At 40.1% G+C, this 27,414-nt stretch overlaps 1 protein-coding gene across 14 annotated transcripts in view; it reads right to left on the bottom strand.

Annotated features, from left to right (window-relative positions):
- The window catches only part of MBNL1 (muscleblind like splicing regulator 1), a 196,783-nt gene that overhangs the window by 35,256 nt on the left and 134,113 nt on the right, over positions 1-27,414 (bottom strand). For 10 of the 14 annotated variants that reach the window (XM_024202997.3, XM_024202996.2, XM_024203007.2 and 7 more), the window contains 2 exons: positions 2,680-2,850; positions 1,211-1,303 (listed from right to left, as the gene is read on the bottom strand). In XM_024202997.3, the coding sequence (XP_024058765.1) occupies positions 1,211-1,303; positions 2,680-2,850 (264 nt within the window). The remainder of the gene's footprint in view (positions 1-1,210; positions 1,304-2,679; positions 2,851-27,414) is intronic. The other 4 variants (XM_024203002.2, XM_024203003.2, XM_024203004.2 and 1 more) reach the window with 1 other exon arrangement.

Raw genomic sequence — 27,414 nt, 5'->3', positions numbered from 1 at the left:
CCATTACTGGTATCAAAAATAATTAAAAATGTTTGTCAAACAGAAGTATGGTTTTTGAATTGATCCTATCACTTTACTTCCTCACTTCAGGTTCTTCGCTAAGTTAGTTCATTTCGCTTTTGTTAAATCATTTGTTATTGATTTTTAGTAAACAGAACACAAGCAACAAGAACCAGAGTCAAATGGGATCATATATATTTTTCCTACAATACTCTGTAATAACATCTGTTTCAATTATGCTCAGGAAACCATTAAACAATTTTAGGGCCAGATTATTAGAGTGGCATACATTTGCAGACAATATCGCTGGTGCATCAAACCCCCCTATTGTACATGCACATATTGAATGCACATGGCTTTTGAAAAAAATAAATTCTATTGTTTTTGCACTCAAGTGATTACATACAAAAATTGCACATGTAAGAGTTTTGTCCCTTAATATAAAGGGCTTTTTGGAACACAAACAGAAGCCTTTGTGCTATGCTTTAAAATAAATTGACCTAAATTCTGCTCCCGATTTGGGACTGCATGGATGTAAGAAAAGGCAGAATTTGACCTACCAACTTTAATATTAAAGTAAATGTTACTTCCATTTGTTTATCTTGCAGAAAATTATTGTTCTAGTATTGTTTTAAAATAGAAATGTCATTACAGCTTAGCTATAGCATCTATACATTAGTATGTGCAAAGCAAAGGACAAGTGGAAGCTGTGTTTGGTTATACTGCATTATACAAATAAATTATGTGTTATGGACAATATTTTTCCAAAGCACCATCCTAAACTTGCACAGCCAAGTTCTTGCATGGTCCAAAACTTGGATTTGCACAAATACATCTATGGTTTTGGATGTTCAAAAACTTGGATGACCAGTTTGGGGCTATTTTGAAATATAATCCACAATACATATTCTTCATTTGAGTTATTTCACTGGTACAAAGAATGGGATTATTTCATATTAGAAAGCAAGCAAAAGACAGGGTGCACCAACTCACAGGTTGAGGCCTTTGGTAGGCCCACATCTTAGAGTACTGTCTGGGTTATACTTTGATAACATTATGTCATCTCCACTGTTAGTATGATACCTTAACATTCTGGAGTTAGTATGCTGTTGTCAGTCTACTTAATTTCCTTGCTTTAACTAGTACTACTTTTAATTTGAAGAAAGGCCTATCACAACACAGCAAAAATTAAAATGTAATATTTTCTCACCTTGAACGTATGGTATTGATAATTGGTATCAATGTCGATGTAATATGGAGATCCCTCCCCCCCTCTTTTTTGGAATGACTGAGGCATATAGTTCTATGAGAGAATAATAATTGTATTGAGTTAACTAATTAAAATATGTTTAAAAAATTACTGATATTTTTAAACCCAGCAAGCGTGGGACCTTGCAACTGTTTTACACAACTATGATAGTTCTTGCTACTGCTCTGATTTTTGCAATGTCTCTACTTTTACATTTAAGAATTTTAAATTATTACTACAATATTTTAAAATAAAAACCAAGTTAAAAAGAAAATCACAAATTATTAATGCAGTTTGCTAGGGAAACAGGCAAAAGGAAGGTATCCAAGGGTGAATTCTATTTCATCAAGTTACCCACAACCAAGATAGGATGCTTGGGGAACAAACAGGGGACAGTGCAGATGTAGCGTTTTCCATCTATTCACTTCTCATAGGCTATCACTTTACCTCCCTTCATCCCTATGTATGAAATAAAAGAACTCCTGCAACTGGCAGTGCAGTGGACTGCCTAATGTACTTTTTTGCATAGAACACACTAGTCCTGTTCATCTTTTTTGGTGCCCTCCAGTAATTGAGTTAGTGGCTTGGACCTGAAGGATTGGGGGCCAAAGTTATCCTCAGTTAACTCAACTGATTTCAGTGGAATTATATCAGCGATGTGTCCTGCACTGTGTGTTCAACTCCCACCTGCGTATGTATATAGTTGGCTGATGACAGTCATATTTATATACACTGAGCTGTGGATCATTGCAGCAATATAAACTAACTCATCCCCTTGGAGACCAGCTTACGTGATACACTGCCATGTGCATATTAAGCAAGGTATCAGAAAAGTAGGACAGGTAATATGTATTAATGATTAGGTCATGTTGTAACCAGAGAACAGATTTCTGATAGGTTTTTCTTATTATTCACATTTTAAAAAATGGAATTAATTTACTGATCCTTCTGCCTGACAAGCCTGATGTGTTGACCTTGCATGTCAAATTTACATTAAACACACAGGTCTAACTGCCAGCTTTGAACTTTGTCTAACAGCGTATTGTGAAAATGTAGTAATTTTAAAATTCCTATAGCATGTGAACTGTGCAAAGGAAATCTATTTTGCTGGCACTCTGGATGGACATACATTTTTTCAAATTAAAATTAATATAATTAAATCAACAAAACAAGAAATAATATTATTCCAAGTACAGTTCATACAAGGTAAAATAAAGCACTATAAATGGTTACAGAAAGGCATTTTATTGTATTTGATTTCTCCATCATTTAGTGGTTGATGCCAAATTTTACTGGCATCTTACTAGATATCTGATACTGGCTATCTTATATCATTAGTCTTACTCTATTTGCAATAACTTGTTTTATAATTATCTGTGGCTCTTCACTATGTTGCCCTGTTGATAAATAAGAGTTGAAAACATGCTTACCACAGGTTGTAATGGGGCACCAGGCATCATGGCATTGGCTAGTTGCATTTGCTGGGCCAGCATGGCCATGTTCTTCTGCTGAATCAGGTTATTGCGTCCATTTATCTCCAACTGTGTTTTTAAGTGTGGGGGTGGGTGAAGATATTTGCAGTTCTCTCTTGAGCATCGACCCTAAACATAGGAGAAATGAGCATAAGTGGTGTTAAAACAGCCACAGGAATATCTACCTTCATTATGTCACTTACCAAACAAGAGAAACCAAAGATCTAGGGAGAAAAAACAGCTAATTCTATGGATAACCAAATATTTATAAGAGCAACAACAAATAAAGAATGATAGCCTTAAAATAGTATCACTAAACTATATGTTTTACAGCATGTTCTCAGAGAACCACTGTTGCTAAAAGTGAGCAAAATGCTGTTTCCTTGAAAAGAAAACATAATTGTTTTCTGTGGTTACAAAATCTTTTTCAATTAAAAATACCCTAGTCAAAGCACTAATGTAACCCACAGAACTGCCTCCACAAGTCTCCACATTGGCAAAAGTTTATACAGCCAGACATCCAACTACTGGAGTACAGTCCAACTTTAGAAGTGAGCCCAAGAAAGTACAAGTACTATTCTCAACATGCTAAAGACTGATCTGTTAGCATTACAATAAGGGGAATAGGAAGCAATGAAAGGAAAAGGTTATCATATAAAATACATTTTTTTTGAAGTGGCACACACCATCTATGAGAGGCAGAAACCAACAGTGGCAGTAATATGCATGTTCTGTACAATAAATTGGACATGCTAATTTTGTCTGGATTAAAAGGATGCATCAATGTGAACTTCAGTTACATTTTTTAAGAAATGAGGTAGAAGTAATTTCAGGTACATCACCTACCCCAGAGTCCCCCTGCTAAGAAGACAACGTTGCTTGTTATTTCAGAACTGTTTCTCTCTTCCCTGGTGCTGTATGAAAGACCCCACACGTAACAAAGGAAAATTACTTCAGAAAATGTTTTCAAAAGTGACCTCTGATTTCTGGGTGCCTTTCTTAAAGTCTGGGGTCCCAGCTTGTGAAACTACGAGGCTTCGTTTTTGGGAGTGCTGAGCACTCACGGCTCCAGCTGAAGTCACTGGAAACTGTGCAAGCGGTACACTCTAAAAACTAGGCCGAAGGTTTCCGGAGTTGGGCATCCAAAAAGGTGGTACCTAAAATCACAGGTCACTTTGGAAAATGCTGGCTTTACTAAATATACAGGAGAAAGAATAAAACTGAGTACACACAAAATGCTGCCAAATGCACAAAGTAAACACACTGAAAAGCAGGAAAAACAACTTCCTTCAGTAAATCTCTGTTATAGTAATTTTTGTAACAACACATATCACAACGGTAGATAAAACATTACCAGAGAGAAGTATGATTTTTAAGATGGTATCCCTTTTACATTTCATATGACTGAGGTTAGAAAACATCATCATTGAAAAGCCCTATGCAATAACTGTTCTTAAACTTTCAACAATGAAGCCCCTTCTTCCTCTGAGACACTAAATCAACTGAAAAAACAAAAATACAAGGAGAATAAAATCTTTTGTTGGGAGAACAGATCTCTTAAACTGGGAGTTTTTGCTTCCTCCCTTAATCTTTGAAATGAATCCAAGCAGGAGCAGAGACAGAAAAACAGAGCCTTAATTTAAGCTGTTTTTATCTGGCTTGGCTTTGCTTTTTCAGGAAACAAATTAACTCAATATAGTTTGACCTTATACTGAATTTTGCTCAAAAAAACTACAAAGCTAATTTGAACTCTCTTTTTAAGTAAAAAAACCAACAACTTTTTTTTCTACCTATCTTTTTCTACTCTTGGCAGCTCAACATATATGAACCTCATTTTCACAGTGAGCCAATTGGCATTTCAATGATCTTTGCATAATTCAGTATGTCTGATAATGGGATTTTACATAATTCTTGAAATTGCTTTGGGGTTATGTATCCATTGCAGTCACTCTAAAGAATACTGCACTAAAATGTATTTTTCAGAGCACCTGTTTATAATTATTTAGAATATTTCCATGAGTGAAATATAGTTTCCATTACAAGATTCAATCTACTGAATCCTGTTTATCCAGAGCAAGGATGGATAAACAGATATACCAATTTATTACAGTCACAACAGAAAAAATGCAGATGCAGGTACTAAACAAACAATAGCACTATCACGCTGGTCAAGTTGAGAGACATACTTGTAGCTTTTTGAGCTAGCAGTCCTCAGAAGGTCATGGACGATGGTTCTGTGACAGGCTGAGGCATATTAGGGAAAAGATGCCTTGCTACAGAAAGCCAAAAGTACCTCCATGATGAGGAGCTGTGGACCTGTCTGGAGGGAGAAGAACTTATGCTCACGATTTTGCATCTATCCATACACCCAGCAGGGATCACAATGGCTGTGGGAGTTAATACAGCCTCAGCAAATTCCCCAGAGTATCCCTTCCCACAGTAAAACCTGTGGCATGGGGATCAGGTGGAGGAAATCTAAATGAGAATCCCCTCACAGAGTTCATCCCTTATTGCTCTGCTGGGGGTGTGTGGTTTACCCTTATTTGGAATGAGTCACAGGGCCGGCACCCAAGTCCCATGGATCTCCTGGGATCTGCTGGAAGCCCTGACCATCCATATGTAGGCAGAGAAAGCAACTCTCCGTGGCATGTTTTCTTTGGAGCCACACTGCTCCAGGGGCTTTCCCCAGCTATAGCTGCCCTAGGGACCCCTTTTGGGGGGAGGAGCAGGGGACTGTGGAAGTGGCTCTAAAGAAACGCTCCAGATAATCCAGCCCCAGTTTATATTATCTTTTCCAGGTAAAGTCCACAGAGACAGAGTGGGACACTCCTGCCCCTGGCTTACCTAGTCCTTGCCCTTTTTCTCTTTCCCTCCCAGTCTTTCACAGAGATCGCAGGAGCACAGAGCTCCCTCTGAAGTCGGAAAGAAGGCCATTCCTTGTAGGAAGCTGACCTTGCTTACCAGATGGGAGGAGACAATCCATGCCTCAGAGAATCCCCTCTGCATGTGGATCTGGGGGACACAGTCCACCATCATTTCAATTAGCCTCACCCCTACGTAAGGCAATTGGATTGGGCTGAGTCAGTGAGAATGCAGACTTTGCAGGGCCATTTTGTAGCCCCAAAATATACACTTTAATATTAAAAATACCTTGTTATTCTTTTTTGAAACACATGAATGGAAGGCTATATTAAGAATGTACCTATATTGTACCTGAACTCTTAAATGCACTCAAGGGTAAATTTGAACAAATTGAAGAAATCAAATTTTATGACATTTATGACTTTTTTAGAGTTCTCTGTCTATCTCATAGAAGAACACGTCTCATCCTTAAATAGCAAAAACTGATATTTCCTAATATTCAACATTTACTTACACCTCCCCCCCCCAAATTATATTATATCTGGCTTATGTACTGCATTTTTTTTTTAACAATCTCCACAAAAAAAGTTCCTTCAATGATGTTTTGCTAAGCCATCTAATCAATGAAGATCTCACGCAGAGAATGTATGTATCTACACAGTGCATACGCTGTGGCATAAATATAACATAATTCCCTCATGATGTTCCAAGCCACCATAAGGAGGATCTGATTGGCCAAATATCGTATCTAACTAAAAACTGCAGAAATTTAACAAGACTGTGATGTTCTGTAAGACAGTTTACATCCAAAACCAAATAAAATTCTCCTCTTCCAAAAAGAAATTCTAATCTGAAATTGCAAGCTAGGGTGGTAGGAAAGTGAGAGATTTCTTATTCAGCTTTGACACCTAGAGATAATCCTGTCTAATGCTACAACAGGACATGGCTTTATCTAGAAGACATAATGTATGGGCGGCATTAAATACAAGTCCGTGGCTGTGATGCAGTGAGTATTTACCTAAGCTAGGCTAGAGGACTGCAGTGTGTCAGCTTTGTTTTGCTGAGTCACTTTATGAAATCCTCCTTTCTTTCATTAGTTTAAAGTCTGACTCAATGTTGTTTTAACTCTTTTTAAAAAAAAATTAAGAGAGTGTTGAGAAAAATAAAGACGTAAGGGTTAAAAAGGTCACAGGACAAAGATTGGGAAGCCCAGAAACTAAATTTTACAGTTTCCTTGCAATTTTCTCCTCAGACAGGAAAGTTTGGACTAGTCTTGAAGGCAGCAGAGTACCGTATTGCAGACTTCTATCCCTTTGCGTCCTGGGAATCCCCCAGGAAAGGAACCCTCTTTCCCAAGAAAAGGCTGCCCTAAGCTGCTTCTCTGATTCCTTCCTCCCCAGCAGCATGGCTCCTATAGGTGGGAGGTGACTCCAATCCAGCGAGCTACATTATCCACTTTAGAATCTGACTAGAAACTCTGGATGGATAATAAGAATACATACAACTCTGAGAATGGAGAAGGCAGGCAAGCCGAAAAGAAACTCCACTTGTAGGTTCTTCATATGTTAAAAGTAATTAATTTCACAGTAAGTAATTTCATATAATCACTTCTGTACTTTTATGTACAAAAAAGGTCACTGTAGCAGGTCTTTAGTACAACACTACAGATCAGGATACAGTGGTGATAGAGCTAGGTAGAAGAAGGGGCAAATGGAGGGTGAGTGGTAAAGCACACAAAGAGAGCTTTAAGGCCAGATCCTCCACTAGTATGAAGTGCCATAGCTGCACTGACTTCAATAAAGCTGTGCCAATTTACACAAGTTGAGGATCTGGTCTCTAATGAACACAGTCAGGGGCTTCATTCCTTTGGCATAAACAATCCCTGGAGCATACATATTTGGAGTGAGAGGCCCATGCATGGCCTGCTTCTTGTGCTATACTATGTAAGTGTAACTGATTTGCTAGTTTGCATTTGGTATATCTCCAGCCATTGTGAAGATTTTGTGAGATTCTTATTTACACATCTTTGTAGTGTGCCAGACACGCTGGCCACAGATCCCTGCACTTGGCCAGAGTACAAATGGAGTCAGTGGGACTGTATAAGGGCAGTGTTTGGGCTAGAATCAGGGTCTAAAGCTATCGGGCCAGATTCTGCTATCACTTATACTGGTTTCAAAGCCACCTAACTTCATTTATGTCAATGGACTCAGACCTGAGTCAGTCCACTCAAAGCAGAATCAGCCCATTAGTTCTTGTTCTCCATAATGGTGTGATACAGTTAAATGGCAACTGGGGAAGTCTGAGTTAATGGCTATATGTAATGTTATGATTCTACTATGAATAAAAGGATTTCCTTGTTAGCCTATCAAAGTGACAGAATACGTTTGATCAAATTAAGGCAGATGACAATTTAGCTGAGAACATCTGCTCTCAAACAGTTAAAGATTTGTTAAAACTTTAAAAAACAGGCCAATGGTTTACATAGTAAGCTGTAGTTGGTGTCCTCGTCCCTTGCAATATATCCTCAAATGTCAGCAGCAGGTAAAAAAATAAAGCCAGGGTGCAGTTAATGGAGAAAAATGCAACAATTACCGTTGTAGACAAGATATGAAATATTGTGTGTAATCTGACCAAATAATGTAGCATTTTGAAACTGACTATCTGGAGGACCCAGTCTAATATTTCAAATGAAGATTAGGATACTATGTGATAATCAAATCCTACGTAATAAATATTAGAGATTTGTGGGGGGAGGGAGGTACATTAAAAACATAAAAATAAAAAAATAAAAATCCATAAATGAGCAAAGTGTTGAATTTTAGCTTGTTATTTCAAGCATAAAATGAGTACATAAATCTCAATTCTCAACACTGCTATAAATACAGCTGAAAAAAACATGTCCTCAAATCGGATATATTCCATCCTTCTGCACAGGACTATATATTGTGCATGTGCAGAAGGATGCAATTGGTTTAGTAGGTCTTTTTAATCTTCAACTCCTGTGATCCTATGACATTACAGCAGTTCTGAAACACCTTTGAAGCTGGAGTAATGTCATCACCCCACATAACTTCAACTTTCACTCTAAAGTCCAATGGCCAGATTTTAAAAAGGTATTTAGGTGCCTAACTCCCATTGAAATAAATGGGAGATAGACACCTAAGTACCTTCAAACATCTGCCCCTAAGTCAACAAGTGATAGTGCTTGTGGGGATTAGTTGCATAATTCTCAAAGTCTTAATGGGAAGGCATAGCTATTACATTTCCAGATGATTATGGGCCAGATTCTAGTTTGCAGTCTGGCTTCTTTACACTAAGTAACACAAAGGAGCCAGAATCTGACCATGATTACTAAGCTGAGAATTCCCCTAGCAGATGGGAACTTCCAACAGGCATAAAAGCTGGTGGGGCTGGCTTCTGTGCCAACTGTAATGCCCCAGGGCAGAGCTATGTCAAGGGAGGGAGGGGAAGAGCCAGTAATGAAACAAAGCTCCGCTCCTCAGGGACTATAGTCAGCTGTCAGAAGTATAGAGCAGCCCTTAGGCTGCTATAATTGTCAGACGGGTCAGGAGAACTTAAGAATCATGTAGTTGTAATCAGCAACCTGAAGTCTCCCGTCCCCCACTCTCCTGTACCAAGCTATCTTGGCTCAGGAGGGAATATGGCCCTTAATCTTTAAAGATTCATTAGAACTGACTGATCCTGGTTGATGTTTTAGCAACACACTGACAGCATGGACAGGTATTTAAATCAAATTTGCACAAATAAACCAACTTCATTTCAGTACATGACTTTCCAATCATATTTAATATAAGTTGTAATGTTCTGTAAAAGAATCAGCACCTTTGGACCATTTTTAGTTTGTTCTAACTTTTTTATATTAAAATCCATGTTAATGATCCCTGATGATGACTTACAGAAAAAAAATCACAGATCTTTACTAGTTGTCTGAAAGATGACATTTTACACTGAAGCAGTGTAGAAATCAGACTTAATTACTGTCAAATGAGTAAAGTGAAACTACAGTATGAGCACCTCTTGAGTTACCCCATTTTAGACTAAAAAAGAACTTGATTCACAGATACAGTGTGGACACAGATTAGTCTCCTACTTTCCTATTTTCCCTATAGATTTTCATGGTCTCTTTCTCACTCCTTCCATTTTATGGGGGATTTTTAAGAGATGAGCTACAAATAGGGAAATGTCACTGGTTCACCTTGTGATGCTGGCAGCTCATGCCAAGGTCCTCATGTCCCAGGTGGACACTGACAGATACATAGCTGGACTCTGTCTAGCTCACTTGTAGGTAAATATTGATAAAATAAATATTAGCATTCTAAGAAAATGTTTAGTGTTTAGACTCTATTAAATGACTGTGAGTTGCTGCATGCATTAATCTTACTTGTAATAATATTTGTGTTCCATATTGTAACATAATATTTGAGCGGTTGTATTGTGAGCCTCTGTAACTGTATGAATCACCAGACAGGAGAGGGACATTAATTTGTGTGAAGAGCTGCTCTTCTACAGAAATTGTTATTCCTCTTTCAAAAGAGGAAGTCCATCAATACTTGACAGGCTATAGGTGGATCTTACAACTGAAACTGCCCTATATCTGGACTAAGGAATTGTCAACAAAAGAACTAAAGACTTATTTTTTTCTGCACTCCTCCCCATTAAGATGAGTGATGCAAGTGGATTCCTCCCATCAGCCAAGTTTGCAGCTCAAAGCACATGGCAGGATGGGATAAAACCCCCAAACAAAAGGAATGAGGTATCTCTATGCTGCTTGGACTCTGCAGGGACAAGGTGTTTCCAGGCATAAGCAAGAGATCCCCAGCTGCTTATCCTGGATTATCCCTAAAGGTCAAAAAGAGCTTGCTGATTATAGAAACCTATATTTCCTTTTGAAACCTTAGACTGTAAACTCATTGGTTTGTCTATGTTTGCTTGCTTGAATCTTATAAACAACTCCCTAATTTCCTTTATCTATTTAATAAATCGTCATATAGTTTACTATAGAATTGGCTACAAGCATTGTCTTTGGTGTGAGACCTAAAGTGCAACTGACCTGGGGTAAGTTACTCGTCCTTTGAAATCAGGACTAAACTGAATGTTGCTGTGATTCTTCATGTAAAGGGCCATCTATCACAGAGATATGCTCACTTGGGTGGCAAGACAGACTGGAGTACCCAAGGGGACTGTCTGTGACTCCTGTGTTAAGGCTGCTAATGGGCCTGAGGAGTCTGCATTTGGTGCAGTTGATCGGTGAAATCCAAGTTTAGAATGCATCACCAATTAGGGGTTTGTGCCTTGATTTTTAACAATCTGCCCTGAGGTTGGTACTCATGCACTTGCATCACCACTAGGAGCATTACACACCTGAACCAGTTCTGTGTCTTGAAGCAAGCTCCCTTTAATTTTAATTCCCCCCACCCCCCAAAGAGATAGATGTATGCCAAAGGAGAGAGAGGGAGAGTCAGTAAATGCTCTGGGGCCTCATCAAATGCCTGGCGTACCCCATCATAGGAAACTTGCATCAAATGCCCCGAGAACACATCAGGCAAACGTGGCTGTATTATATTTATAATCACATAACCAAAGAAGAACACTGGTTGGTGCAACCTGACTTGCAGAATTCGAAATATAATGCAATATCAAGATACAATTCTGATACTTGAGACAAAATGCAGTGTCATTTTGTCCTTTCTTTTACAATCTAGACTGTCACTGGAAAAGAATTAGGTTAATAGCTGCCATCTGGAATGTTATACATAAATGAGACTTAACATTTAGCTCTCTGATGTAAATGGCTGTGGTACTCTAAGAGGACATGAGGAGATAGGAAGAGGGGGAGGTGATGGTGGGGATGTATGGCATCACTACTCTCAGTAGGGTTAGCATATTTCAGGTTCCCCAAAAGAGGACACTGCATAGCAGTGTGTGTGTGGGGGGTACAATTGGGGGAGCTGGAGGGGTACTTAATGGAGGTGGGGGACAGTGTTGGTGGGGATACTCACGGTGGCAGGGCAACTGGCACAAACCCAGGATACAGCAACAGCCGTCAGTCGGCACCTCCCTGCAGGACCCCTCCCCCTCCAGGGCTGGGAGCTGGGGTCTGGGTGGGTGGGATTTGGCAGCTGTAGCTGCAGGGGAATGGACCAATCAACTGCAGATGCTGGGGAGGGACCAATTGGGAAGCGGATCAATCGGGACTCTTTCTGAGCCTCAGCCTCTGATCTGCAAAAACCCCGGACATTTCCTGTTATTTGAAAAATGTGCCCAGACAGAGGACGGAGGCTCAAAAAATAGGCAATGTCCGGAAAACCCCGGACGTATGGTAATCCTAACTCTCAGTGTACTGGTACTGTGTTTTCCAACAGTCTCAATTTGGATATTATGATACTTCAACAACATGCATTTGGATGACAGTAAATGAGGAGCTAACAGGAAAGAGCTCCCCCTCCTTCTGTCCTCAGATGTTACAGACAAGCAGAGTTGTCAGGCAAAGAACTGATTTATGGTGTTGCTACTGGAATGTAAGCATAGCGGTGCTTCAATATGCAGCATGAGAAAAGTCAGAATACATGCATCTTGACCAAGTTTATTACTCAAATGTTCTCATCCATTAGGGTTGAGTCTTGAGGGTCTGGCCATAAAAACCAAAGAACATCTCCTGATTCAGGATACCATCTGTGTATCAGCAGTTATGAATGTTTTTTCTGCACATTTCCTCTCCATGCAAAGTCATTATTCTTAACTAAAATATATTTGGGATTAAATAATACAAAACAATGCTACAATCTGACTTTTAAAAGTAATGTAAGAAAGAAATTTGTTAAGGAGGGAAGGGCAACTCTTCTATAACTGATGCCATGCTATGTTTACTCCAAAGAAAAGCTATCACATTTCAGGTGCATTAGCAACTTAACATATCTAATCATGTTGCATCCTTTTCAGAGTTTGGAAGAGGTCAAATTACTGTTAGGCAACTAGCAAACATATTCATGCTAAGGAATACCGGTAGCACTGCTGTGACACTGGCAGGCCAGATGCCAGCTCGTGCCCAGGCTGCAGGTGTTAGTTGAGAACTGACAAACTTATAGCTGGAGACCAGATCAGTTCCGACATATGTTAGTTTTTCTCAGAATAGGTATTAGTCTTATAAGAATGTATTTAATATTTAGAGTCTGTGAAATGCTTGTCAGTTGCTGCATTATTAATCACACTTATAATGTCTGTATTCCGTGTTATAAGAAAATATGTATATTTTGCTTTATAACTTTGAAAATATTTGCTCTGAACTTGTGAACTGAGGCATGGGAATTGACCCTCCCCGCCAGCCCATCCAGAAGGACTATCAAAATCAGATAGGGAATTAATGGCCCTATCGTACCCTGGAGGAGTATATGCAGGAGGCTTCCTCTCATCGCTTTCAATGCTGGAAGAGGGAAATAAAAGTAGTTGATGAGAAGATTTTTCATCTTTTTTGCTGTTTGAACTGTGACAGGTCTAGATACACCAAACTGAAGCTAAAGATCCCAAGGGGGTCCCCCCTGGGTCTGCCCTAAAAGACACATTGAATAGACAGATCACTACAGCTCTGTCACACTTAGATGGTAACTCCTTTGTGTGTATATCATAGAATCATAGAATATCAGGGTTGGAAGGGACCTCAGGAGGTCATCTAGTCCAACCCCCTGCTCAAAGCAGGACCAATTCCCAACTAAATCATCCCAGCCAGGGCTTTGTCAAGCCGGGCCTTAAAAACCTCCAAGGAAGGAGATTCCACCACCTCCCTAGGTAACGCATTCCAGTGCTTCACCACCCTCCTAGTGAAATATTGTTTCCTAATATCCAACCTAGACCTCCCCCACTGCAACTTGAGACCATTGCTCCTTGTTCTGTCAAAATTAATGGAGATACCCTATGCCTGGAAGGGACCTTGAAATGTCATCGAGTCCAACCCCCTGCCTTCACTAGCAGGACCAAGTACTGATTTTGCCCCAGATCCCTAAGTGGTCCCCTCAAGGATTGAACTCACAATCCTGGGTTTAGCAGGCCAACGCTCAAACCACTGAGCTATCCCTCCTACCCACAGCTTGTTTGAACCTGTAAATAATTCTTATTTCTAGTTAATAAACTTTTAGATAGTTTATTCCAGGACTGGCTATCGGCATTGTCGTTGGTGTAAGATCTAGGTTACCAATTGATCTGAAGTAAGTGACTGGTCTCTTGGGACTGGAAGCAACCTGATGTGTGTGATTGACCATTTATCACTAAGTCCAGTTTGTCTAGGTGGCATGATAGACTGGAGATTCTATCTGAGGGACTGTCTGTGACTCCAGGGTAAGACTGTTACAGTGATCCAGATGTTCACATTTGTTACTGGCTTGGTGAAATCTAATTATAGAACATAGCACTAATTTGGGGTGTCTGCCCTTTTCTGACAATCTACCCTGAGGTAGGACTCACAGTCTTGATCCATTCTAGACAACGTGACACCCCAAAAAACAGCATATAAAGCAAACCAATTAGACAGATTTTACTGCCAATTTACATTACTCATATAGTTAAAACACAGGCACTGTATATGTTAGTTGGTCAAAATACGGTATTTCACCATCATTGCGTAATTTTGCATAAAACCATAAGGCTACTGTATCACAATATGTAATTTGGCTCCTATATACCAGATTACCCATATTATAACACCACTTTACAACACTCAAAGTGCTTGACTCCTGACAACAGTGTTACAAAGATAGTGAAATGTTTGATATTGTAATTAGACTTTCTACGCAGACTATTCATAAATATGTATTAAAACAAGAGATAAAAAATATGGAGATGTTGTGAGCCATGGTAATGTCAGCCATGGCAACAATGTATCTTAATAAGTAGGAATGTGAAAGTGAGAGGGGAAAGCACAGACGGCTATCACATGATGTTTTTCTCTTGCTATCATATCAACGACATTTAGGCTGAAAGCCCAGGCTGTGCTAAACAACCAGCCTGAGTGTCATTAAATTAGGGCAGCGTTATGTCTGCAATATTTTAAACTGTCTAGCCTTGGCAAAAGTAGGTGACTGGGATTAGAAGTAGCTGGCCTGCATTTGCCCAGTCCAAGAGAATACTATGATACCACTGCAGAATTGTGAGGTTCTTACCCACAAAAGCTTATGCTCCCAATACTTCTGTTAGTCTTAAAGGTGCCACAGGACCCTCTGTTGCTTTTTCCCTCGTGTATTTACAATGTTATACTTGGGCACTGTCGTGTATATTTTATTATGCTAAAGGGGAGGGAAAAATCAAGTCGCCAGTCAATTGCTGAGTGCGTTACTTGCCCCACCTCCCTGCATAGGGAGTGCATGCTTTTGTTGAATGTTTACAGTTACAGATGATTTAGGAGCAGGTTACTTTATGCATCCCACAAAAAGCAAGTTCATTGTAACAGCCTTGATTTATCAGGAACAATATCTTGGCCAATAGGTGCTGCAACACTGGCCCTTAAGGATCCGATCCTGTGAGAGGCTGAGTAACTCTTGAGAGACACTGTGCTCCCTCAATCCCCACTGAGTGGGACTTGTGTTCAGAGCATTTGGTACTTCTCAGGATAGAAGGGCCTGATCCAAAGCCCACTGTCAATAGAAAGATTCCCATTGATTTGGCTGGGCTTTGGATCAGGCCCATGTTGTATATATTTACATAATTGCTAGTGTTTAAATGCCTGACTTATGTAGAATTGAAGAAGACTGTGAGTGGGGGCTGGAAGAGGAAATATATTTTCTGTATAACACTGAAATATTGACATTGATTGACTCTTTTTTGTTTACATCATAAATCACTTCATTTTCTTTCCTCACAGAGATTCAACAATATCCCACGAGATGCCATTTCACACCAATAAGTGGCACTTGGCCAAAAAGCTGACATCTCTCTCCACAACACACTTCCCAGGAGATGTGGATGGCACTCAGAAGAATTGGTTTTATAACCCAATGACATGCTAAGCCCTTGAAACAAAAAAAGTACTTATGTCCACATCAGTCTTTCACTTTATGCCTGTTAACAGCCAGTTAACTTAAGTCAGTGGGAGATAAGGCCCTGCATGCACGTTCTCCTAAGTATGGCTTTCATCTGCACTGGGACACAAAATATAGCAAACAGTGCTACTACTATTGAGAGAGGAAAACAGAAGTTACCATGCTGCCCAAACAGAAGTTGCACAAGGTTGGTGTTGCTAGCAATTCTAGAGCACATAGGCATGATGACATCATTCAAAGGGAGCTGGATTTGCATCCAGGCCAGAAATACAAGCATCAAATAAATGAAAAGGCACGCGCAGGAACAGCTGCAAAGACAGCAACAGACACACGGTGAGATCTAGAAGAAGAGTCCAATTCAAAGCTCAACCATAGGGGAGAATGACCCAGAATGGCCAGAGGCACCTATCATAGAATCCTACATGAGAGCAAATGGCATTGTTGACCTATTTCTACCCTTACTTGGCCTGGCATAATTTCCTAAGAAATTTTTTAAAAAGCCAACAGACATGCAGAGTTGAAAGTATTAAGAATAGGTTCTTGATCCATTTAGTTATAAAAGCTATAACCTACACACAAAAATCACAGGTTTTTGTTGCATAGTATCATTATCAACAATGGCAGTAAAAATATTTTTAGTTGAAAAATTGGGTTTGTCAAAAATAAATGTTTACCCACAAAAGAAATCGCTTTTATGATGAAATTTTCCATATTTCAAAAAAACCCAAAACCCTGTTGAGGTGGAAATATTTTTTTTTATATTTTATAAACAGGTTTGTTTCAAATTGTTGGGAAATGCCTAACTTTTCTCAGGGTTTTGTATCATGAAGTAATACTGACTTCTTTTTTTCCACTTGGAAAACAGTCAGAAAGTGGGAAAACCCCATTTTTCTACACTTTGTACCTGTTCTCCAATGGGCAAAAAAATTGGAAACGAATCAGAAAATGGACTTCCACACTTCCATAACTTTTCAAATTATCTAGTGGGAAAACCATTATTTTCTGACGTGAACATTTTGAATGGACTTTTTTCCTGTTAAAATTTTCACAGGGAAAATTCTCATTTTCTGGCCAGCTCTAGTTATAGCATAATGACATAATTTTAATTTAAAAAACACAGAAAAGTAAATATCTGTACCTGCCACCAGTATAGAACCGATTTTATTTATTTTTTACTCAATTTGTCTGTCTGCCCTGCCTCGCTTCATTTTTTGGTAAAAATTAAAAATATTTATTTAAAATGTTATAATTTTCTCACCATTCTTAGTATTTTACTGTGAGTGTGAGTAAGGGGAAAAGAAAGGAAAAGAAATCAATGGGATTCAAGCTGAAGTAAACAGGAAAGGCCTGTTCTTTGACCAGAGAAGATAACGGTTATAATGTAAATGCAATTAGGGCTTGATCTGAAATCCACATGTCTTTCTATTGACTTCAGTGGGTTTTGGATCCGGTCCATAAAGCTCACAGACCATATTTCAGTGTTAGCCACTTTACAGGATTTTCAGAAGCACCTCTCCATTGCTATAGCATTTGGATATATGTTTGCTTATTCCTCAATAATCAAGTGCTATTTGTGAGGAAAGGTTTCCAAGCAAGTGAAAGATGTGTTAGGGTGAAGTTGGAACAATTAAGACTTGTTTTAAAAGTTCAAAGAATCCACACAGATACATGCACAAAAATCCCATTGAAGCCATTTCTTAAATATGATTCACTTTAGTAGAATCATAGAATCGTGGGACTGGAAGGGACCTCGAGAGGTCATCTAGTCCAGTCCCCTGAGCTCATGACAGGACTAAATATTATCTTGACAATCCCTGACAGGTGTTTGTCCAACCTGCTCTTAAAAATCTCCAGTGAGGGAGATTCCACAACCTCACTAGGCAATTTATACCACTGCTTAACTACCCTGACAGTTAGGAAGTTTTTATTAAAGTCCAACCTAATTGCCTTTACTGCAATTTAAGTCCATTGCTTCTTGTCCTAACCTCAGAGGTTAAGGAAAACAATTTTTCTCCTTCCTCCTTGTAACAACCTATGTACTTGAAAACTGTTATCATGTCCTCTCCTCAGTCTTTTCTTCTCCAGACTAAACAAACCCATTTTTTTCAATCATCCCTCAGTGATCATATTTTCTAGAACTTTAATCATTTTTGTTGCTCTTCTCTGGACTTTCTCCAGTTTGTCCACATCTTTCCTAAAATTGGCACCCAGAATCAGTGCGGAGTAGAATGGAAGAATTACTTCTCGTGTCTTGCTTACAACATACCTGCTAATACATACCAAAATGATGTTTGCTTTTTTTGCAACAGTGTTACACTGTTGACTCATATTTAGCTTGTGATCCACTATGACCCCCCAGATCCCTTTCCACAGTACTCCTTCCTAGGCAGTCATTTCCCATTTTGTATTTGTGCAACGGATTGTTCCTTTCTTATTGATTTTCATCCTACATATTTCAGACCATTTCTCCAGGTCATTTTGTATTTTAATCCTATCCTCCAAAGCACTTGTAACCCCTCCCAGCTTGGTATCATCTGCAAACTTTGCAAGTGTACTCTCTATGCCATTATGTAAATAATGGATGAAGATATTGAACAGAACTGGACCCAGAACTGATCCCTGTGGGACCCCACTTGATATGCCCTTCCAGCTTGACTGTGAACCACTGTCTGGGAATGGTTTTCCAACCAATTATGCAGCCACCTTATAGTAGCTCCATCTAGTTTCTATTTCCTTAGTTTGTTTGAATAGGTAAAGCGAGACAGTATCAAAAACCTTACTAAAGTCAAGATATACCACATCTACTGCTTCCCCCCCCCCATCACAGGGCTTGTTGCTAAATTAATATTACGTGTATCTACTAATTTAGATTCCTACAAGGCCAAAGGAGTGTGCATATCTGAATGCAAACTATGGCCCATTATGCTTTCTCCAAGACGTACATAAACAATACTTTCTTCTATCCCACCCAAGCAACCTGGTGAAGGGCAGATTTTGGACAATGCCAATGTCATTCTGAGGGAACAGCACCAGAAGGGTTGTTCAAGACAGGCCAGACAGGACCAAAGCTGTCCTTAGATAAACCAGACCAGGAATGTTCATGAGTGTCTGGGGAGAATGGGAGGGGCCAGTCATGAGGCAGCTCTGCTGACACCACTGAGTGTCAGTAGGAATCTTGTATTCGGGAAATGTAAATATTGAAGTTTAATATTTCTATCTCATTTCTTCACTGATGTTCATTGAATAAAAAGGGTAGATCTGTTGTTAACCTAGTGAGTGACTAGTAATGTTCTCAGAGGATATGTCTATCCAGCAAAGAAACCCCATGGCTGGCACATGCCAGCTGACTCAGGCTTGCGGAGCTCAGGTTGTGGGGCTGTTTCATTGCTGTGTAGACTTCCAGGCGTGGGCTGGAGCCCAAGGTCTGGGACCCTCCCACCTCACAGGGTCCTAGACCCTGGGCTCCAGCCCAAGCCTAGAAGTCTATGCAGCGATGAAACAGCCCCGCAGCTTAGGGTTTCTCTTTGCTGTGTAGACATACCTGAGTGGTCTCAGAAACTCTTGCTCTGAACCATAGGTGAACAACAGGCCACAAATGCCCCTTACAAATAATTGAATATTAAAAATACAGATAATATATTTTGGGGTGGAGAAAATAAAGTTACTGCTCCTTATGTATGTTATATCCCACCAGCATTACTTAATAATGCTTTATATTTCTATAGTGCCTGACAGTAAAGGATCTCAAAACATTTTACAAACATTAATTTAGTCTTAGCGCACCCTACTAACATGAGTCAGAGAAGTGGGAATACAACACAGATCCCCTGATTTACAGCCCTGTACTTCAACCACAAGTTTGTCCTGTCTGGTTTTTTTATGAATATGTGCACTGAACACTAAACAAACCCTGTTTGCCTAGAAACAGAAACTGTGTTCTCTATTAAGTGCAGTTTTCCTTTTAGGAGTTTTTAGTCACTGTTTCAGCCTGCAATATGGACAAAATGAGGCTGAAGAATTTGACTTTTGTTTTGAGGAGGCACTTCTGAAGAATCCATGATTAGGCAGTCTACACCATAAGACAGTGTTTAAGAAACAGCCTTGGCTGACAGGAAATGTGGGCTAGACAATCTCAGTACAATCCAGTAGTGTCCCTTCCGAATCACTGAAAACTGCAACCTCAATAAACTGTCCTTCCAACACCAGTGCATGCTGAAGATGAAAAAAAGCTCCTTCTGGATTTTCACATGCCAAGCTAAAAATAATCTAACTCATCTCCAACACACACCCACACAAAACAACCCCTGATGAAAAGTGCCATAATGTCAACAGTTGCAAAGGCATTATAGCATTGAAAGCTAGTGGTATTTGTAAGAGGCCCAATCCAACTCCAATTTAAGTCAATGGACAAATTCTCATTAACTTCAATAAGAGCTGGATTGGCCCAGCTGGAGGAGGAATAAAGGAGAAATCAAACATTAGGAGTGGGATTTTCCAGGCCAGGCCTCAATAAAGTGTGTGTATTTGCCAAACACTGCAATGAGGCAGAAAGAAGACGAGCATGCCCAGGTTCAGGAAGAAAACAATCAAGACCTAAGTGCTTCGGAGAAATCATCCAATAATAATTTCTCATTGTGAAAATGTAGCTCATATAACGCTGCCAAGGTCTGCAAGAGTGGGGTGATCTGCTAAATAAGTGCTGGCTTTGCTTTTGTGCCTGACTATTCTAAACGTGCACACACACAAAAGACAAAAATAAGTGCAACCTTCGCTTTTGGATCAACTCCTTCCCCCTTTCGTGCTTTTTCTCTCCTCCTTTAATGTACAACACTTCCCAGTATGCAGTACATGGCTGTTTTCCAGAACCAGCACTAAGTTTAGAAGTGATACTGATTTTCACGTTTGATGGCAAACAAACCTGCCATTCACTTCTGCAACTGCCACCAAGGGGGCCAATTGTAGCCATGTTTTTGTAACATGGGGACTAAAAGCTTTTCCTTTTTTCTTGAATGAATGTTTCAAGGAATATCCACAGATATCAATATCTGTTTAACAGCATCATAAACAGAAAACAATTCCTGCTCAGTGTTTACAGAACCCTCTGTGTCCCTGTGTTACCCTAGACAACAAAAATATATATCACTAATGATTCTACAATGCAGGATGTGTATTATCACAACTGTACCCTAAGACTCAAGGGCATCCTACGTTTAGCCACAGGTTGCTTTTGCAAAACTGTGCGTCATGTAAAAATCTTCAAAGGGCAGTTATAAATCCTCCTCATATTCCCTGAAACAACATTAGAGCAACAGAGATTATATCAGCAATCTCACTGTTGAAACCAGCCTCAGGCTCAGATTTATAAACTAATGGCACTCAAATGGCCCTGCTCCCACTATGTGATTGTAATCAATCATTTCAGACTGGATCAATTCTAGTTCCTTTAAATGTGGCATCTATCTCTCTGGCATATATTGGCATATACTTAAATTTGAGAGGGACCCAGAGGGCTGCTAGTTCTGCTTCCCTATCTTTCCTTTAATAAGTCTGTGTGCCAAAAATTTGCCACGAGCTTAGAGGCTGGTTTGAGGCCACTTAGTAAATGCAGATGAAAATTTTCAGACTTGGGTGAATAAATCCATATTTAAGCATCTAAATTAAAGCTTTTATTTAGGAGACTAAATTCAGATACCCAGGTTTGTAAAGTATGGACACAGGCCTTAAAGATGGCTCCAAAATCTCACAAATATCTATTGTTTTCAGTAACTGGATAAGGTACAGACTGTTCAGACACATCCTTTTAGATGCATGTGGGGCAAAAAGTTATAAATGTACTAGCACTGTATGCTCAAATTGCAAAGGGAAGAATAGCAAATTGATCATGCTGATGATCTTGGCTTCTTATTAAAACTTTCTTGGCAGTCCCTGTGTGTTGATATAAAAAATGAGTTCTAATTAGCAATCTGATATCACAGCTCATTCAGTCCTGTGGGTACAAATTATCTGTACTCACAGGAACAGCTATACTGGAGCAGAAATTTATTTCTGCCACTCTCCAATAGGGATTTCATCAGCAGAGAGCAGGTGTAAACGCCACCTGAGTGCCACAAGAGTCTCATGGCAGAGGCTACCCCGGAGTTCTGCTAGATTAGTGGCTGTACTCCTTTCAGAGGTCTCATTTGTCTTGCGTACCCCACCTGACTTAAAAACTGCTTGCTTACAAAATCAGACATAAAAATACAAAAGTGTCACAGCACACGATTACTGAAAAACTGCTGACTCTCATTTTTACCATATAACTATAAAATAAATCAATTGGAATAGAAATATTGTATTTACATTTCAGTGTATAGTACATAGAGCAGTATAATAAACAAGTCATTGTCTATATGAAATTTTAGTTTGTACTGACTTTGCTGATGATTTTTATGTAGCCTGTTGTAAAACTAGGCAAATATCTAGATGGGCTGATGTACCCACTAGAAGAGCTCTGTGTACCCCCAGGGGTATGTACCCCCGGTGGAGAACCACTGTGCTAGATCAACCCGTCTTTTGCTGGACTGGCCCTACCCCCTTTTCCTCTGGTCACTCCACATTGGGGGTACTCACCAGGCTTAGTTCCCTTAGCAGAGTGTATGTGGGGGTTACATATACTTTGTGCCATTACACCCCAATTTTTCAGGCAAACTTACTGTTGCCAGAGGTTTGTAGTGTGGGTTCTTCGAGCACAAAGCAAGCCCATTGTCCTGTACAGAAATGAGCTCAGCTTGAGTTCACATTGCACAATAATGTCATCCAAGTAGTACAAAATATCATTCTTGGCTCAGAGGAGTGGTAGAGTCCACTTCAGAGTCTATTCATTCACCCTTTCCAGCTACCCTGCCCAGTTCCTGGGCCCCCATTCTCTTGCATGACTCAGGCTAGTAATAACAGGTTTTTGCCTTGAATCTATCCTACAATATAGATATATTATTAATTATTATTATTATTCATTAATGTTATTTGTATTCTAGTAGCCCTCGCTGGGAGGAGGTTATACTGCAATCATTTGTACATGGACAACAGTATTTTCTAAGTATGTTTTTAGCTGGTAGCAGTTTATAGATAGATAAATGTGTGGTTACTTATTTATCTTTTTTGGGGATATGTGAAGGGGCATTCTGAATTTTGCAAACATCAGGTAGGACAGAACAATAATACAAAGGGACTTGTATGATTTAGAAACAAGGGCCGAAAATAACCATTAGATTCAGTTAGGAAAATTGCAAGCTAACATGCAGGGGATCATTCGAAAGAGGACAAAATCTGGGAATCAGTAATGCTAAAAGAGACCTCAGAATTATCAAATGAAACATGAGTTTGCAAAGTGATCTGGATGCAAAAAAAAGCCAAAGCCATTTTGGACTGACTGCCCACAGACATACTGTCACGCTGCAGGAAGGTAACAGACCCTCTCTAAGTGGCGCCCGAATGACTGTACCTGGACCACTGCATTCAGCGCTGAGCACTACATTACCAAAAATGAATTTTATAAATTTAAAAGAGCTTAGAAAAAAAAAGACAAGTATCACATGGATGGAATCACTTCTGAGGCAAGACTCAGAGAGCTAAAATACAGAGAGCTGGGAAAGATGACAACAGAACAAGTGTGTAACCATTTACAAATACACTAAGGGAGTAAAACTTAAGATTACAGAGGATTTATGTAGAGTGGTACACAGAAGTATAATTAGGAACAACTGAATGAAATTAAGAAAAGAAAATTTTAGGATAAGCATCAGGAAATACACCCTGACTCTGAGCTGCATTAGTCTATGTTGTCGTCTCCTCATGGAAGAGGTGGAAGCCCATTGCTTGGGATTCTTAAAACTAGACTGGATAACACAACAGAAAATGTACAGATGTAAACAATCATGCATTAGCAGGGAGGGACTAGATGATTTAGTAAATCTCTCCCATCTCTAAGCTGTATATCAGAGTTTATGATAAATGGAGAAAACAAGCAAATTCCTTTCTGACCTTCCTCAACCTTGGACAAATGGAGATAATGTCTCATTACAAAGATAAATGATAAAGATAAATGTGGGGATTTTTAAGTGAAAAAAGCCCAAGTGACTGCTTTCAATTTGTTCTCTGCACAGCTTTCCCTTTTAAACCAGATTCTAGAAGATCCACCTCTAGATGAGGATTATTATTTCACAGGATCACAGTCATGGGGTTTCATTTTGTAAACACTGTAGAGTACACATAAAGCATAACATTACTGCTAGTATCATATAAGGTTTTGCTATTGCAGTGATATAAAAACAGCAAAAATAAAACAGACAGCAAGCTGGCGCACTGTATGCTTTGCAACCTTAAAACACAGCTCAGCTCATTCATTTTAAACAGGATAATCTTGAGTATCCAATGTGTAATATTTATTTATTCTGCTATAATGAGGTAATATTTATTTTATAGTCATATATAAGAACACATTTCATGGCTGTATTTGGCCTGGGAAGGTCTTAAAATTAAGCTGCGCCTGCGCCTGCCTGCTGGGTCTGTTTACTTATGCTATTTTTATAACACTGCAGTAGCATAACCCAAGTTACAGAATACTTGCTATAACATTCTGCTCCGTGTTTATTCAAGAACTATTGCTTATAAAAAGCAAATCGGAAAGCTTCTTGTTTTTCATAAATCAACCAACTCTGTACCATTAAAGTATCTCTACAGATGTTCACGGACATAGGAGAACTAAAGAGCACAAATATGCTATTTATTAAGGGCTGAAACATTATTTGAATAAACGCTTGTTCTTTCCCTAAAGTATTAGGCTGAACTTCTTTGCTTATATGGAGAAACTCAATTAGCCATTCACACAATTTCAGGGAACAGTCTGAAGTGTCTGTACTAATTCTGTGTATTTTGTTAGACATATAACAGGTTGCTAGAGTAAGTTTAGACTAAGAGGGTCCAATCCAGCAAAACCTTACTCACACAAATAGTCCCACTGGAGCTATTCACCTGAGGGAGAACTATTTCACTCAGTAAGGAGTTTTGGGGACTGGGTTCTTCTTAGGGCTGGTCCACACTGGGGCAGGGGATCGATATAGGAAACGCAACTTCAGCTACGAGAATAGCGTAGCTGAAGTCGACGTTTCCTATATCGAACTAAATTTACTTACTTCGGGTCCACGCGGCGCAGGCAGGCTCCCCCGTCGACAGCGCTTCCTCCTCTCGGCGAGCGGGAGTTCCGCAGTCGACGGGGGAGCGCTTCTGGGATCGATCTATCGCGTCCAGATGAGACGCGATAAATCGATCCCAGAAGATCGATCTCTACCCGCCGAATTGAGCGGGTAGTGTGGACCAGCCCTTATTTTGAAACAATGTGCAATGCTTCCAAGTACCCAGAGTAAAATTATTAGCAAAACAAGTCCCTGACCATAAACATCTTCTACATAAAGAATGATGTGCACACACACAAAAAACCTACCTTCCCATTTTATCTGAGATTCTTAATATAGCATCGTACTCAAAGAAAACAGGCTGCTGGCATGCTAATTCTCCAATTAAGAGTTGTTGCCTTAGCAACAGGTTTTAATACGTACTATAGATCATATGAGCTGGCTATGCTACCAGTTCAGTCATTTGCATGCTAGCACAAAAATAAGAAAATGTATTGTGTGTAGAGAGGAGCTATCCTAGGGAACACTGGGACAGGTCCACATTTGGTGAACATGCATCGAAAATGCTGAAGTGAATGGAGCTACGTTAATTTACACCAGCTGAGGACATGATCTATCAAGTACAGTAACTCCTCACTTAACATTGTAGTTATGTTCCTGAAAAATGCGACTTTAAGTGAAACGATGTTAAGCTAATCCAATTTCCCCATAAGAATGAATGTAAATGGGGGGTTAGGTTCCAGGGACATTTTTTTTGCCATACAGTGCAGTACAGTACTATAGTTGGGAGGTGCCCCCGCCTTACCCCGCACAGGCACAACCTACTGGCACTGGAGACAATGAGGCAGGCAAGGAGGCTGAAGGTGCTGTAAGCTAGGAGAAGCACGTTGCGCAGCAGCGGCAGCTTCCCCTACTCTGCAACCCTCAGCCCGCCCACACCACCCCTTCCCCCAAACCCCCACCCTTAACCCGCTTCTTCTTCCCCCCCCAAGCCCCTTTACTCCGCACGCTGCGTCCTCGCTCCTCCCCCCTCCCTCCCCTGCCTCCTGCGCGCAGCAATCAGCTGGCTTGCAGTGTTCAGGAGGCAGGAGGGAGGAACGAGGACTTGGTGCGTAGGCTCCCTCCTCCCTCCCCTGCCTCCTGCCCGTGGCAATCAGCTGGTTTGCAGCGTTTGGGAGGCAGGGGAGAGAGGGGGAGCCTGCGCGCTGAGTCCTCGCTCCTCCCCCCTCCCTCCTCAACGTTGCAAGCCAGCTGATTGCCACGGGCAGGAAGTGGGGGGAGGAGGGGGAAGGCACTGATCCGTGGGGTCTGCCGGCGGGCGGGAGGCACGGGGTGGGGGGCGTAGGGGAGCTGATAGGGGGGCTGCCAGCTGTGGACGAAGCAGGCAGCCAAATGACATTATAGCGAAGCATTGCACAACTTTAAATGGAGCATGTTCTGTAATTGAGCAGGGACGTAAGATCGAAACAATGTTAAGCGAGAGGACATTAAGTGGGGAGTTATTGTATATCCCCTTGTTCATAGAAGTAGAAATAAAGTCCAGAAGAACATAAGGATGTGGCCAGTGTCAGATGCTTCAAAGGGAATGAACAGAACCGGGCAATTATCAAGTGATCCATCTCCCCTGTTGTCAAGTCCCAGCATCTGGCAGTCAGAGGCTTAGGGACACCCAGAGTATGGGGTTGCACCCTTGACCATCTTTGCTGATAGCCACTGATTGACCTATCCTACATGAACTTCCCTCTTTTCCTAATTGCAACAAATGTAAATGGAAATGTGGGCCAAGTATTTTTCTCAATTATAACAGTACAAATCTAGATTTTACGCCCCTCCCCCACTTTAATGCTGTTGTTAACAGAAATAAATAATTATATGATATTCTAACACAGTGCTTCATTATGTATTCTGAATCAGTCATCAACTAAAATCTGAAATCACTCAACTTCACACCTGGATCTTTAGATGTCTGTATCAAAATCAAGTTGGTTTAGAAATAACTGGGGAAAAACCCAAGAGAGCAGCTTGTTGCCACACCCCTAAATTATTTTGTGGAAGAACAGTAATCTCATTGCACTGTAGCTGTACAAAGTTAAATATTTTCGATCCAACACAAAAGAATCTCTGTTTTAGCAAGCGTAAGTTCCTTCTGACAGAGATCTCAGTCATTAAAGCCAAAAATTGGAAAATTGACATCATATAAAATTTGAAGTTTGCCTGTAAATTGTAAAACAACCTGTATCGATGCATATCTGTTTTCCTATCCTATCTCCTAGAACTGGAAGGGACCTTGAAAGGTCATTGAGTCCAGCCCCCTACCTTCACTAGCAAGACCAAGTACTGATTTTGCCCCAGATCCCTAAGTGGCCCCCTCAAGGACTGAACTCACAACCCTGGGTTTAGCAGGCCAATGCTCAAACCACTGAGCTATCCCTAGAAAAGCACTTTAACAAACAGGTCTCTTGTTGTGGATGTAGAGGACAGAGAATACAATCTAAAACTTTTTTTTTTAATAATAATAAATTGCTAGCCTTTTACTATTGTGGCAGTTGTTCTGATGTCCCTGATCTTCTGAGCATACATTTTCAAAATGAATTTTTAGTTAAACAAAAAAAATT

The sequence above is a fragment of the Terrapene carolina genome, unplaced genomic scaffold (assembly GCF_002925995.2).
Source record: "Terrapene carolina triunguis isolate 2854851 unplaced genomic scaffold, T_m_triunguis-2.0 Scaffold88, whole genome shotgun sequence".
NCBI lineage: Eukaryota > Metazoa > Chordata > Testudines > Emydidae > Terrapene > Terrapene triunguis.
Note: the sequence above shows the minus strand (reverse complement) of the source record. Positions and strands in the feature narration are given on the sequence as shown.